We start from the raw sequence: 13178 nt of genomic DNA, 5'->3' as shown, positions 1-13178 counted from the left end.
CAAGACAGGACAGAAGGGGAGGGGAGGAGAGGAATCAGCCATTGTCAGGCCTTTCCGATCAGAACAAACTGGACACAACATATATGTTGATAATGAATTATGATTTAATTATCAATATTATGCACATTTTGTTACAGTATTGCTATGTAATTTGTTGTTTCTTTTGAACCACTATAGAACGCATGGAAGACACAAGGAAGAACTGTGGCGGGCTCGTAGTTTAAAGTTTAGATACATCTTTATTGTTAGAAATCTCCTGGATATCAATCCCATTCGCTCTTGCACACACAATCTCTCTCTCTGTCTCACTCACACACAGAGAAATAGAACTCACAAAGCAAACTCAACTGATGCCATTGCAATTCTCCAAATCAGGCCAAGATGGGGAAAACATGGAAACACAGCTTCACATAAAAATGCCATCAGTCTTTTTGAGATCCAGTGTACATTCACATTATAATAGATATCTAAAAAAATGGTTGAGACAACAGATAAACAAACAACAAATAAAACTCTTGCTGAGTATCTTGCCTTAAGCACAAAATTGCCTACAATTTATATCATGGCTAGCTGCACGAGTACATTTAAAAGGTTAATTTAGCATTAGGACAATCAGGAAAAGATTAAGTGTCATACCTCATACTTTATAATACATACAAAGATACAGTAGTTTGAGTGGTCTTGCACAGCAATTCTTTTCACATTTCTTAACACTTTTCCCTCATACAAACGCAATAAAAAGTATTAAATAGCAAATCCGCAGCATAAAAAAAATGAAAACAATAACTTTAGTTTACATGATCAGAGTGCAGTGGTTAATAGGACCACAAACCACCCTTGGCTATAAGGGACAAACAATACAGAACATAGAGACAGAGTAAACAAAACAAAAGCTCGATGTGAACTCCTCTGATAGTGGCAGTCTCACCCTCACCACTGGCTGCCTAGTACGACCCAAAGTGCAGTGTGCCAACATAGGAGTGTGAGTGTGTGGCACCAGGGCACAGAACAGGCCGGTCCGCGCGCTCTCTCTCTCTCTCACACACACACACACACACACACACACACACATCACATCACAGAAGTAGCTTGTTGAGATGTGACACTGCCTGGATGATGCTTGCTAGCTAGCTCCACCCTAATTACGCACCACTCAAGGGAAAGAAATAACGACAGAAATCTGGAGATGATTCTTGTGAACCCATCTTGCTTTTTAAGGGATTAAATTGCTGAAAACATACATGATCTGTTTGTGCAAACACATACACCAATGGTTGTCTCTCTCTCTCGCTCATGCACGCACACACGCACACACACACACACACACCTCATTTCATAACATAATATTCCACTCTTATATATTGAGTATTATGTTATAATATTCAACTGTATAAACACATTTGAAGTGCAGTCTTAAATGTTAAGTGTATCACTGTGGCAAATGTACACCAGGAAAAAAAAGTTGCCAAAATTAAAAAATTAAAAAATAAAAACAACATCTCCCTATAAACCAAAGTGCAAAAAATATATACACATAATGTGTAATCAATATAAATACTAAATTAAGAACATTGTGTGCCGAAACAAAACATGATGAACATGTGAATAGTGTCTACTTGCTATCTCCAACTGGTCGACGGGTTCAGCAATCTTACAGCTCTAAAGCCTTAATGGCCACTTCTGTTTCTTTGTACAAGAGAGTAGTGATATTTCCTCCAAAAAAAAAGTCCTTTAAAACAAACTTAGAAACAAGTAAATAAGATGTAATCAAAGAATCCGCTCATTGATATATAATATTGTTGTTGTATAGTAGTGCAAGACATCATCCTTCCACAGAAAGAGACACAAGCAGTGCTTCGATTAGTAAAATATGGGACTATGGTTGATCACAAAATCTAAAACTGCAGGAAGAGGGCATTTAAAATCAACCATAGCATCAGGCATGTGGGCCTCTGATAATGTCACACTGGATGAGAAGACATCAGGCACATGCTTGTTGATACATAAATGACACACCTGGCCAACACATGGCCGAACTCTTGCCTTTATATAGACAAGGGTGTATTGATAAGATTGCTTGACGGCTGTGACTGTGGTTGCTCTACAGAATGTTTGCCAACAACACCAGGCCTGTCCTGCTCTGCTCTGCCCTGCTCTGCTCTGCTCTGGGCTGGTCCAGAGTAAGCTGCCTGAGGATCACTGATGGGGCGTCGTCTTTCTCCGCACCAGCCACTACCCGCAGCAGTAACCACCACACACACAGGGTCCCTGCTTATCTCCTATCCACGTTCACCCAGCTCTCTCTCACACACACATAGTCGTCAGCCTACCCCCCTCAAGTCACTAGAAACCAATGGAACTTGGGATATATGTGAGAGGCATCGTCATAACGACGCCCCTGAGTAGGGGTGGGGGTATTTACAGGATGGAAGAGGGGTGTGGTGGGGTGAGTTTGAGGAGGAGGGAGAGGCAGGGTGAGCTGGGTGAGCTGAGTGGTGGTGGTGGTGGGGGGGGGGGTGGCGGTCCTGTGTAGGGTTCTACTGCGTTCTCACAGGAACTTCATCTCCTCTCAGAAACAGCATGCATCGTCTGCCCTTCATCTGAATACAGCAAAAGGACAAAACACAACGCATCCATTACATCACATTCCCGACCCCAAGGTTGGGAAGCAATACTGTATCAGTAGGCTACAGCATTGAGAAATTGAATTATGACCCAATAGGAGGATCAAATGGCACCACACCTTATATTATGAATAGTCATTGACATGTGACATGAAGGAGCTTGTGTACCTTCCAGTTTTACACAATAAGTCCAACTTGTGCGCTTATTACTTAAGATTGCTTATGGGTCTCCATCCCAGAAGTGGTTGAAATGAACTGGCAGACATGCATTTTAAAAAAAACATTGGCAACATTGGCGCGGTTAAAAATATTGAATAACCTCCGGAGAAGATGCCATGAGTCGTTCTCATCCTAAAAGCTGAAAATGGCTACTCAGCCTCGCCGACCCCTGTGCCGCTGCTCCCTGGCCCCCCTTGGCCGTCACCTCGTGTCCACGGCGACGGCGGGATCAAGGGGGCGGAAACGGATGTGGAGGCTGAGGTGTTAGCGCAGCGGCGCAGAGGGCCACGGCCCTCCTCTCTCCTGGGCACCCGAGTGGATGTGACAGGGCCCCAGACAGAGAGCGAGGCCAAGTCAAATGTTTTGATAAAGGAGGAGAACCGTGTCACAAGCAGTTTAGGGCCGGGCGAGGAGACGATGTCAAAGCGCGTTAGGAGTCGCGCTGCGCTGTGTGTGTGCAGCTCGAGGGAGTCGACATATGATTCACTCTGCTCCACTCTTTTTTTTTTTTTTTTAAAGTAGTATTATTATTATTGCTCTCAGAACAGAAATGAAGATGAAAATCTATGCAGGTGAGCAATCTATGCAGGTGACACACCTAACTGATGCAGTGACTGATGCAAACATGTCATCGCATCAAAAGGATTTGCAACACATTTACATGGCTGAGATTCAGATCACTAGACCAACACTTTAGTCCCTTTATATCTGAAACCAGAGGCTGTGCTACAGTGTGAATTGTGATCAGCACACTTCCTCTGACGCACAAAGGACTTCAAGCTTTATCAGGCCAAACGTATGGAAACTAAATCCGCTAGCAAATCAACTATTGCACTTCAGTTCAATATTCAACACACTCCATCATTTGCCAATGTGAGTGTGGATGGAGAACAGAATTGTGTGGGTGTGTACACAGACTTCAAATAGACTTAAAGGAACACTTCACCGTTTTTTAACTATATTGTGTGGCGGAATAACAATTGGGAGCACTTAGACTCGGCGCAGTAATATCCTCGCTCCAAAGTGAAACTGAAAGCGCAAGAGTGAGGATATTACTGCGCCACAAAATATAGTTATCCCTCTTACCTGCTTAGAAATGCACCACGTTTTATTTTGTCTCACCATACTCGTGTAACTGTATTTTAATAGGGAAAACATGGAGGTGTTGGTTTGGCTTCAAATCTAATCTTTTGTTTCAGTATAGGCAAAGCTGCAGACTGAACACACTTTTTTCACAAGAGAGCCTGTTATCCAGGTAAACAGAATGCAAATAAGGATCATCTTACCGGTCAGGTGAGCTTAGTGTTAGGCAGTGGAGTGGTCAAGGTGTGTAGTGATTCTATATAGGTAAGCGCACTCTGCATTGAAGTGAGACAGTAGCCCTCCTCACCAATCAGGTACCTGAGAGAGACAGACAAGTCAGGACAAGACAGACAGACAGAAAACATGAAGGAATTACTTACAAGCTCAAAGAGCTTTGCATTTCAAATGGTCGCGCAAATTGAGCTCACAGGACAAGTTATGAAATCCCTTGCTCTGTGCTATTGGTAAGACTGTAATAGACCAAGATCATGGGATTAATTAAAAACAAATAAACAATAAATAAATATATTTGGATGCAAGTATTAATTAACACTGCTAATGTCTTCCAATTAAAACAAAGGCCTGTAAGCAAGCCCCAAGAAAGGCCTTGACTATGGGTCCCCAACTGACCCCGGATCAGTGCATCAGTGATGAGTTAGACACTGGAAACATCAGCATTGCATATCAGTGGTTATGCAAATAGACTGTCGTACTGCAGGCAAACAGTGTGACGACAAGCCTAAAAAATGACCCTTGTAACTGATTACATCTGTCCTTGTTTACAGTCTTTTTGAAAGGAACATTGGTGATTTACGCATTTCTTGTTGTTGTGTCGAGTGATGAGAAGCAGAATTAAATGAAATGGATGGCTGGAATAGGAGATAAAGAAATGCAGGACACAGAGGGTTGGGTGGGTGGGTGGGGGGCGCTCTACATGGTGGAGGGAGAGGACCAGGTTCGCGTCAACTCTGGGTGACCTTAAGCTAATGAGTGCAAGACACGAGGAAATGCTCAGGGCGCAGGGCAGTGTGTAGTAACGTAACAGGAGAGAAAGGCAGAGATATAGACCAAGAGGGAGTAACTGTATGTGCGTGTGCATGCGTAAGAGTGAGAGGGAGTGTGTGTCTGTGTGTGTGTGTGTGTCTGCATGCATGCATGCGTGCGTGCGTGCGTGCATGTTGTGTGTGCGTATGCATCCAAGTAATTGAACGAAAGCAAAAGAAAGAAACTCCGAGCAGCAGATGTGCAGTTGTGCGTGTAACAGGCACTTTTCTAAATCCGCTATAAACGTTTTGATAATTTAAGTTTTTTTTCCCGGCAAACGGCATCAGCATAAGCAGCAGCCTCTCCAGCCCTGAAGAAGGCTTCTCGGACGAACGAGTCTGCGTCGGCTCCAGCCAGGGCCTATTCCAAACCACTGAGCTACAGAAACATTCAGTGGGATTTTATTTGTATTTTTATAGACGAGGAAGGAGCCCGACGAGAATATCCCCGCATTCCTCAGCCAGTGCCAATCTAACCAGGCCGTAAAAGCGCCATCGCGCCTCAGATAAACAGGGCTTGCTGGTGCCTTCTGCACTGACACGCGAGGAGGGAGAGGTGGGTGGAAGGCTGCATGGGTGGAAGGCTGTGGTTTGGGCAAATAGGTGTATGTGCATGTGTGTGTGTGCACGCACGCACGCACGCACGCACGCACGCACGCACACGACTCATAGAAGTCATCAAAAGGAGCAAGGAGGAGAGGAAGTGAGTGAGTGAGTTGTGTTTCTGACAGTATGGTCTGTGGGGACACAAAGCGTGGATGTGGGTAGAGGGGCAGGGAGGGGTAGTATTCATTTCAAATACAAAATGGTATTTTGTCATGTGTATATTATGTAGAAAATGACTGTATTTTGTATCAAAATATTTAATTTAGTTTAAAAAATACAGCTAAATATTTGTGGTTAAAATCATCACTTTTGCTGATGTAACGACATCATACAAGTGCAAAACAATGAATGTAGTCTCTGACTGGTGCTAATTTGCCCAGGCTTGCTGTGATCAGAATATTGAGATTCAGCACGATGATCCAGTGCAAGATGAGTAACGTGTAGGTTGCTCACACACACACACACACACACACACACACCAAGGGTGTATGTTTGGTCTCAGCTCTGGTAGGGACATAAACTGGTTGTCCTGGAGATGTACACTTTATGAGGACACCTTTGAACGAGGACACCTTTGAATGAATACAACTTCACACCAAAAATAATACAAAAGGAGTTTGCTAAATTATTGGTAAGGACAATTTTGTCATCCCAAAATATTGGTATGGAGTGGACATGACCCTATGGTCCATATGCAAACCTATCCACAAACTCTCTCTTTCACACCAACCCACCCACTCACTCTCTCACAATTACCCCCAGGACTCACCCACACCTATTAGTTTGCCTGCTTTTGGTAAAACCTTGGAAAAGCTTTGACTGTGATACAGTATATACTGTAGGTGCCCTCCAATGCTGATGATACACAAGGGAGCAACGTTGCCCGAAGGACCGTAGTTTCAATAGCCGGCTTCACACCGTCGGGCCAGCTTGGGCCAGGCTAACTTCGGGCCAAACTGGTGCTAATAGCCCGGGTCCACAAGCCTCACCTTTGCGTTCAGACTGTCATGCCTTCGGTTGTTTCTGAGCAACGTTGCTGGGCATTGCTCCCGAGTATTGTTGTTCTGGCAGGTTCCCTTTGATGTTTGGGAACTTATTTTTCTTGAGAACGTTAATCATCAGCATTACCATGACCGTTACCATGACCATCCAATCAGAAAGCAGATGAAACCGGTTATGTGGTTGCCCTGCTCAGAAAATTGCTCCGTCACCCAACACATCATCAAGTATTCTGGGCATGTATTGACAATGTCAGAGACTTCATTCTCCATATTCAGCGCACCTACCATGAGTTTCGAAGTAGTCACTTTAAGGTAATAGAACTGCATTTAGGTTGCTTTAAGCCCATATTCTGCCCATATTCTCTCAATAGGTCTGGTGATCAGTTGTGACTTTTGGAGCACATCTCTGATACAGTATTTAGGCTATGAGATGTAACAGGCAGGTCAGCATTAGTTGCTCTGTTGACCGTTTGCAGATTTATGGCACGTCTTGTCCACTTAATCAGTGTATTGATGAAGGAATAAATTAAATAGACAGATAGACAGACAGATGTTGATGTATTTTTGCCCATGTGTGAGTGTTTCCATCAGAGTGTACGCATACAGTACATTTGGATGGCTGGATGCATGAGTATGCAAGAGAGAAGGAGAAAGAGACTACTCACCCCTCATGAGTATGCAAGAGAGAAGGAGAAAGAGACTACTCACCCCTCATGAATGAACTCTTCCAAAGCGGCACACTCAGAAACCAGCTGGGGAAGCTCTGTGCGCAAGGCCACAAATGAGAGGATGGGCAACAGGTCATCTGCACCACTGCACGCCCACACACACACACACACACACACACACACACAGAAAGAAAGAGAGAGAGAGATGTTAAGAACCAAAGAAGTGTCATGGGGCCAAACATTAGCACACGCACAGAAAGAAAGAGAGAGATGTTAAGAACCAAAGAAGTGTCACGGACACACACACACACACACACACACAGACACACACACACACAGAGACACACAGAGACACACACACACAGTTGTGTATTTCAATCAGGGTCTTTATGTCAAGCTCAGAGATCAGAATGTGATTGGAGCAGAACAACACACTTTACGGTTAGCCATTAAAATTTCAGGCCTGATTGCTTTGTGTACAGAAGAGGAACACTATAAACGTTGTAATAGTGCTATGAAAAGGTTACTTGCGTACATTTAAAACAACATGAAATATCTGGAAAGCTAGACAAGCTAAACCAAGACCTACATGAGGTCTTTATACTTTACTTTGCTGATTGTATACCATTCTGAAAGTTCCTAATTCAGCCCCAATTTGATCCTGCCATAGTCCTGAACCAAACTGTGAACATTTAGGCCACAACCCTGGTTCAAGCTCACAGATGGAACCAAAAAAAGACCAACCACCTGATTTCGAACAAAATGTAGCGTTGGCTTTTACACATGTGTGTTTTAAACACAACTTACAAGTAAGAAATACCACTCCCTGGTATCTACTGTATGTGAAGAGTGAAACCCCCTCTAAACCCCACCATCATCATGCTCTCCACAGTTTGTTAATCAAATAATTTAGCTTCGAAACCTGCTAAATATCACACTTTTCCTGGTCTGACAAATGTATTTGTAGGCAAAAACCTGGCCAGATGGATTTAGAGGGTTTTAACAGGATAATGAGGAGTGAGAACATAATGCATTGTGTGAGTCACTAGAATAACAAGGCAAAACGAGAGACGTTACTACAGGGGCCTAGTACTGATTCACTGCTGAGTAAGCAGCATCATCCTCACAGGCTTTAAGGTGCGGGCCACCTTGCGTGAGAAGGTACCCAGGTATCTCCTTTCATTCCTGGCCTAAATGAAACCGAATCCACTACAAACAGTCAAGATATGCACTCATACACACACACACACATACACACACACACACACACACACACACACCTATTTACAGTATTAGTCGCAGCATTCTTTTCCTTCTGTCAAACAGTACTACTTACACTTATACATTACACATCAGAACAATGAAGGCCAAGTGTACAGAGACTAAGCAAATGTCCCACGTCAGAGGTGTATGTGTGTGTGTGTGTGTGTGTGTGTGTGTGTGTGGGGACCAATGATCCCTCACCACTACCATTTTATCACAGAACAAAAGGAGAGATGAGAAAAAAACCTGTTAATAGACTGGAGGAGGAAGTGACTATCGGCTGTGTGTGTGTGTGTGTGTGTGTGTGTGTGTGTGTGTGTGTGTGCGTGTGTGTGTGCGTGTGTGTGTGTATGAGTAATGACACCACACGCATAAAAAGAACAAAAAAAAGAGTGACATCACGAAACACAAAAGAGCCAGGGGCAGAGCGCAGGAACAGTGAGAATGTGTGATTGTTTGTGTCCATGCATGCATGGGTAATGTCATACTTTCTCACCAGCAATCACAAACCAAAAGGGGGGGCAAATGAGTCTTTTATCGAAGCTGGAAAGACAAGTGAGATGTCCCCTGGCCAGCACAGCAGGGGCATCTACAGCTCCTCAGGGCCAACTGGACCCCTCTGACACCAACACCCCAAGAAAACCCCAAACTCGCTCGCCCACCCTCAGATGTGCCTTTTAATTTGTTTTTGCCAATGAATTGTTTTCAAACAAAACCCCTTGTTTTATAGTTTCTCTTCCAGCAGCAGTGTGGGAGGAAACGTTGGCTGTGTGGCTTAATGAAACCTAACGCCATCCACAACAGATCAGGAATTTCCAAAATACTCCAGCAGGATTCAGAGCCCAACAGCTTCTCACGATAAAGGCAGAGGTCATACTGGGGGGGGGGGGGTGGACTTCTCAGAATCATATTCATTTAATTTAAAACCATAACACAAATGTTAGGGTTTTAAAAGCAGCACCTGACGACTAAGCAACCCAGATGGCTCCATCCACCGCCCGCACCACAGCCCCGCCCTCCCCACCTCCCTCCTCCCTCCTCCCTAGCCTCCGACGATGACGACAGGACAGAGCACCCAGAGAGAGAGAGAGACATGACCTCAATGTCTCTTAAACGCTTTAATGAGTCACAGCCACTGGATGGAACGGGGACACAGGACGAGACATGAGGGGAGGGGGGTGTTTTTCGGTGGGAGCCGTGTTTACACTCTGGAAAGCCCTCCGCCCGGACACACACACACACACACAGAAAACTACCCCTGATCCTACCCCGCTACAAACCAGCTACAAGCGGAAATGTTTAACAGGGGCACAGGCGTCTCGGCCCCCTCTTAAAAAGGGTAATGGGTAGAGAGGGAGAAATGGGCAAATGGGACGGGTACAATGTTGTGATTAAGCTCTTAGAAAAGCACTGCTTTCCCGCTGACCTGGACTAGCACACTTATCACTTTTATAAGAGTACATGGGCAGGACACATGACTCACTTTAACTACAGTCACTTCGATTCCCAAATATAGACAATATCAGCCACAGGGTGTTTCCAGAGTGCTTCCTCATGTTTTGTCAAAGTCAACAGATACAACTCCGGAGATGGACACATACCCCTGTTACATAACAGTAACTAAAAATGGGGGAAAACATAATTATGAGATGCAGGTTTTGGTTTGCACGCGAAACAAAAAAGCAGTTTATAATTACACATTACAGAAGGCCTGATAGCTTCAAATGGGACAAATTCTGCCTGCTTAAGAAAGCATGCTAGGAGGGTATGGGCCAAACAGTCCTATCCGCTTTTGAGAAAGTTCTGTCAGAAAGCCCCCCCCCGCATCCCCCCACCCACACACACACACACACACACACCCCTTGCCCCTAGCAAATACAGTACACACCCCACTGCCCTCAGTTGTTCTGCCCTTGCCTTTGGTCCAGTCTGACCCCACCTCAGTTCCTCTCCTTGGACCCCTGCGACCGGTCCCGACACCGAGTGAGTTCCAGACAGGCCGACCCACTTAAGGGGCAGCCCAGCACCGCAGGCTCAGTGGGGGGTGCAGTGGCGAGGCGGCAGCCCCACTGCGACTCGGACACTCTGGGGCCTGATGAGGTCTGACACCGGGCCACGGCCGGGCGGGAGAGGCTGGCGGGGTTCGGCTGAACCCTTGCCAAGTCAGGCCCTTTCTTTTCTTTCTGTTTTGCTCGCCACTGTAAGTTTTCCCTTATTTGCGCTTGTGTTTTTTTGTGCAGTGGGATAATAAGACAGGAAGGAGGAGAGACGTACATGTGTGTGTGTGTGTGTGTGTGTGTGTGTGTAACTCACATAGCAGCTGTTTTGGGAGGCAAGTTGTCCTCCTGGAGACAGCGGTAGTCTTCAGCACACGCACAGATGAGCCTCAGTGTTCTCACTGTGAGAGAGAAACAGCAGCTAACTCAGTAGAGTAAAACACACACACACACACACACACACACACTCTTCGCCACAACAGACTATCCAAGGTGAACTGACAAAAGCTACAAAAACAAACATGGGTGACCCTAGGCAACTGCAGTTGAATTGAATTATTGGTGGTCAGGGTAACCATTTACCCATAGTGCTTACAAAAATAGACTGACCAGACATTCACTTCATTCATTCAATCATTAAAGACCTTTCAGAGTGTAGGAGGGGAATACTGGGACATGTTAATATGATCCATGTGTCAAACCCCTCCCTACACACACACTATCCACTCCTGTTACATATACAGACTGGCCAAAGCTCCTTCATCAAGGCCTACAACGTCTGACTGATTTCAATAACAAACACAAATCAAATCCGACCATGATTCCTATCAAGAGGAATGATAACACTGTTTTAGAGCAGTAGTGGTACTTGGTAGGCTGTAGATCTAATTGCTGGGGGTGGTTTCCCTGCACATCAACTGAAGTTCTGTGATGATGACTGTTTAAAAAGCAAATCATGACATTTCTGATCACGTACGTCTTCTGTAAATAAACGCGTGTAATTTCTCTTTTCAACAAATCCATGTGACTGTGCAATCACCTTCAACAGTGCAGAGGGGGAGCATGTAGCATCTGTGTCGAAGAAGCAGTAGTGCTTCAGCCTGGCTACCAAAGCTAGCAGGAATGTCTGTTGCCATATCAAGCATCATCTGTGCCATCAGGGTACTGAATAGAGCCACTTATGAGATGTTGGTGGAACCATAAAATGCTCCTTGTGCAGGTAGAAACTCCAGCACCCAGTTCAAAATGGGTCTTCTATGGGTGATCGTTATATTTGCTAGCAACTAACAATAGCCAATCTACAGTGAACTCATTGTACAGCATAGGGGAGCTCAGATTATCTGGGTACCATGCTAACACGCCCTCTGTAAACAATGTTCCAGCAGTAGACACATAAGGCTGTTTTTTCATGCAGAGATTAGGCCTAGTCTTACACTAAAAGCTTTTTTTCAATGGAAATTAGATTTGGGTTTTGTTTCTTTTTAGTTCAAAACTAGGCTTAATCCATGTACGTGACACAAGCCCATTGAGCTCACATATGGAATGATGATTCTAACCCTAATACGCCAACCCTTTTATATTAGCATATGCAAATCATTTCTGTCCCTGGGGTGAGGTTTTACCAGAGGACTTAAGTCTAATGTCGGGCTTGGCTTACCGATGCACTCCAGTTTCCTCTGTGGACAGCAGTCCCTGCACAATATCTTCAGTTCCTGCACCGCTAGCTCATACGGGTAGGAACCATTCAGCAAAGATGGGTCACTGGGGAAGAGTTTTGGTGGGACTCCAATGTCACCTGGCGACGCGTCACGGTACAGCTTGGCGCTGATCTCGAAGGCCAGCTCTCGCTCGTGGTACACCTTTCTGTAGGCCACACGGAGACAAACACAAAACCCAGAACTTTCAGTGTCACTAGCAGCCCCATTGGGAAATTACTGCTCTAAGCATCTCATTGCACCAAATTAAACACCATCAGAACAGAGATGGGGATCTTACCATACTGTAAATCACACTGTATGGATAATGTATGTTACATTATCCATACAGTGTGATTTACAGTATGGTAAATAGCACTGTTAAAAAAATGCTTTACCATAGTGATTTCCTGCATCACAAGTCAAGAACTCCACCTAGTGTTAGTGTATGATGACTGCAGCTTCGTACAATGAGCATGGATGTTGTGAAAACACAAAAGCCATGGCACTATATTTCACACTAAAAAAAGACGATAGCATACATAATCATCTCTGACCTCAGTCCGACCTATAGACTTTAGTCCAAAGCGCTCCTTTAGAATGAAACCTTATTTCTAGTCTCAGTCACAAATGCTGAGCAAGTGTACAGCAAAACAGCTCTACTCTCCTTCAATAACTAATCTCAATAGAGGTAAGCCTGAGCTGCTATCCTCTACTACAGTACCTGAACAGTGCGAGAAGGGGACTCCATAGTGGTGTGAAGAAAGCCTCTTCTATGCTGGCCACACATATGTCTTTGCCGCTTGCAGTGTTGAGGCACTCGAATGACAGCAAACATAACGATAACAGTCGATCTAGAACGAACAAGAAAGTGCTATTTACACAATAAACTATTTACAAAGTTCTGCAGAAAATTGTCACTGAAAATTGTCACGCACACACACACACACACACACACACACACACACACACACACACAC

General features: G+C 44.7%; 1 protein-coding gene across 2 annotated transcripts in view; it reads right to left on the bottom strand.

Annotated features, from left to right (window-relative positions):
• Positions 1 to 219: 219 nt before the first annotated feature.
• Positions 220 to 13178, bottom strand: part of vps9d1 (VPS9 domain containing 1) — a 24068-nt gene continuing 11109 nt past the window's right edge. For both annotated transcript variants that reach the window (XM_062547531.1, XM_062547532.1), the window contains 6 exons: positions 12923 to 13052; positions 12162 to 12367; positions 10821 to 10905; positions 7285 to 7389; positions 4130 to 4244; positions 220 to 2600 (listed from right to left, as the gene is read on the bottom strand). In XM_062547531.1, the coding sequence (XP_062403515.1) occupies positions 4133 to 4244; positions 7285 to 7389; positions 10821 to 10905; positions 12162 to 12367; positions 12923 to 13052 (638 nt within the window). In that variant the 3' untranslated portion in view covers positions 220 to 2600; positions 4130 to 4132. The remainder of the gene's footprint in view (positions 2601 to 4129; positions 4245 to 7284; positions 7390 to 10820; positions 10906 to 12161; positions 12368 to 12922; positions 13053 to 13178) is intronic.

The sequence above is a fragment of the Sardina pilchardus genome, chromosome 10 (genome assembly GCF_963854185.1).
Source record: "Sardina pilchardus chromosome 10, fSarPil1.1, whole genome shotgun sequence".
Taxonomy (NCBI): Eukaryota; Metazoa; Chordata; class Actinopteri; order Clupeiformes; family Clupeidae; genus Sardina; species Sardina pilchardus.
This window is presented reverse-complemented; position numbering and strand designations above follow the sequence as displayed.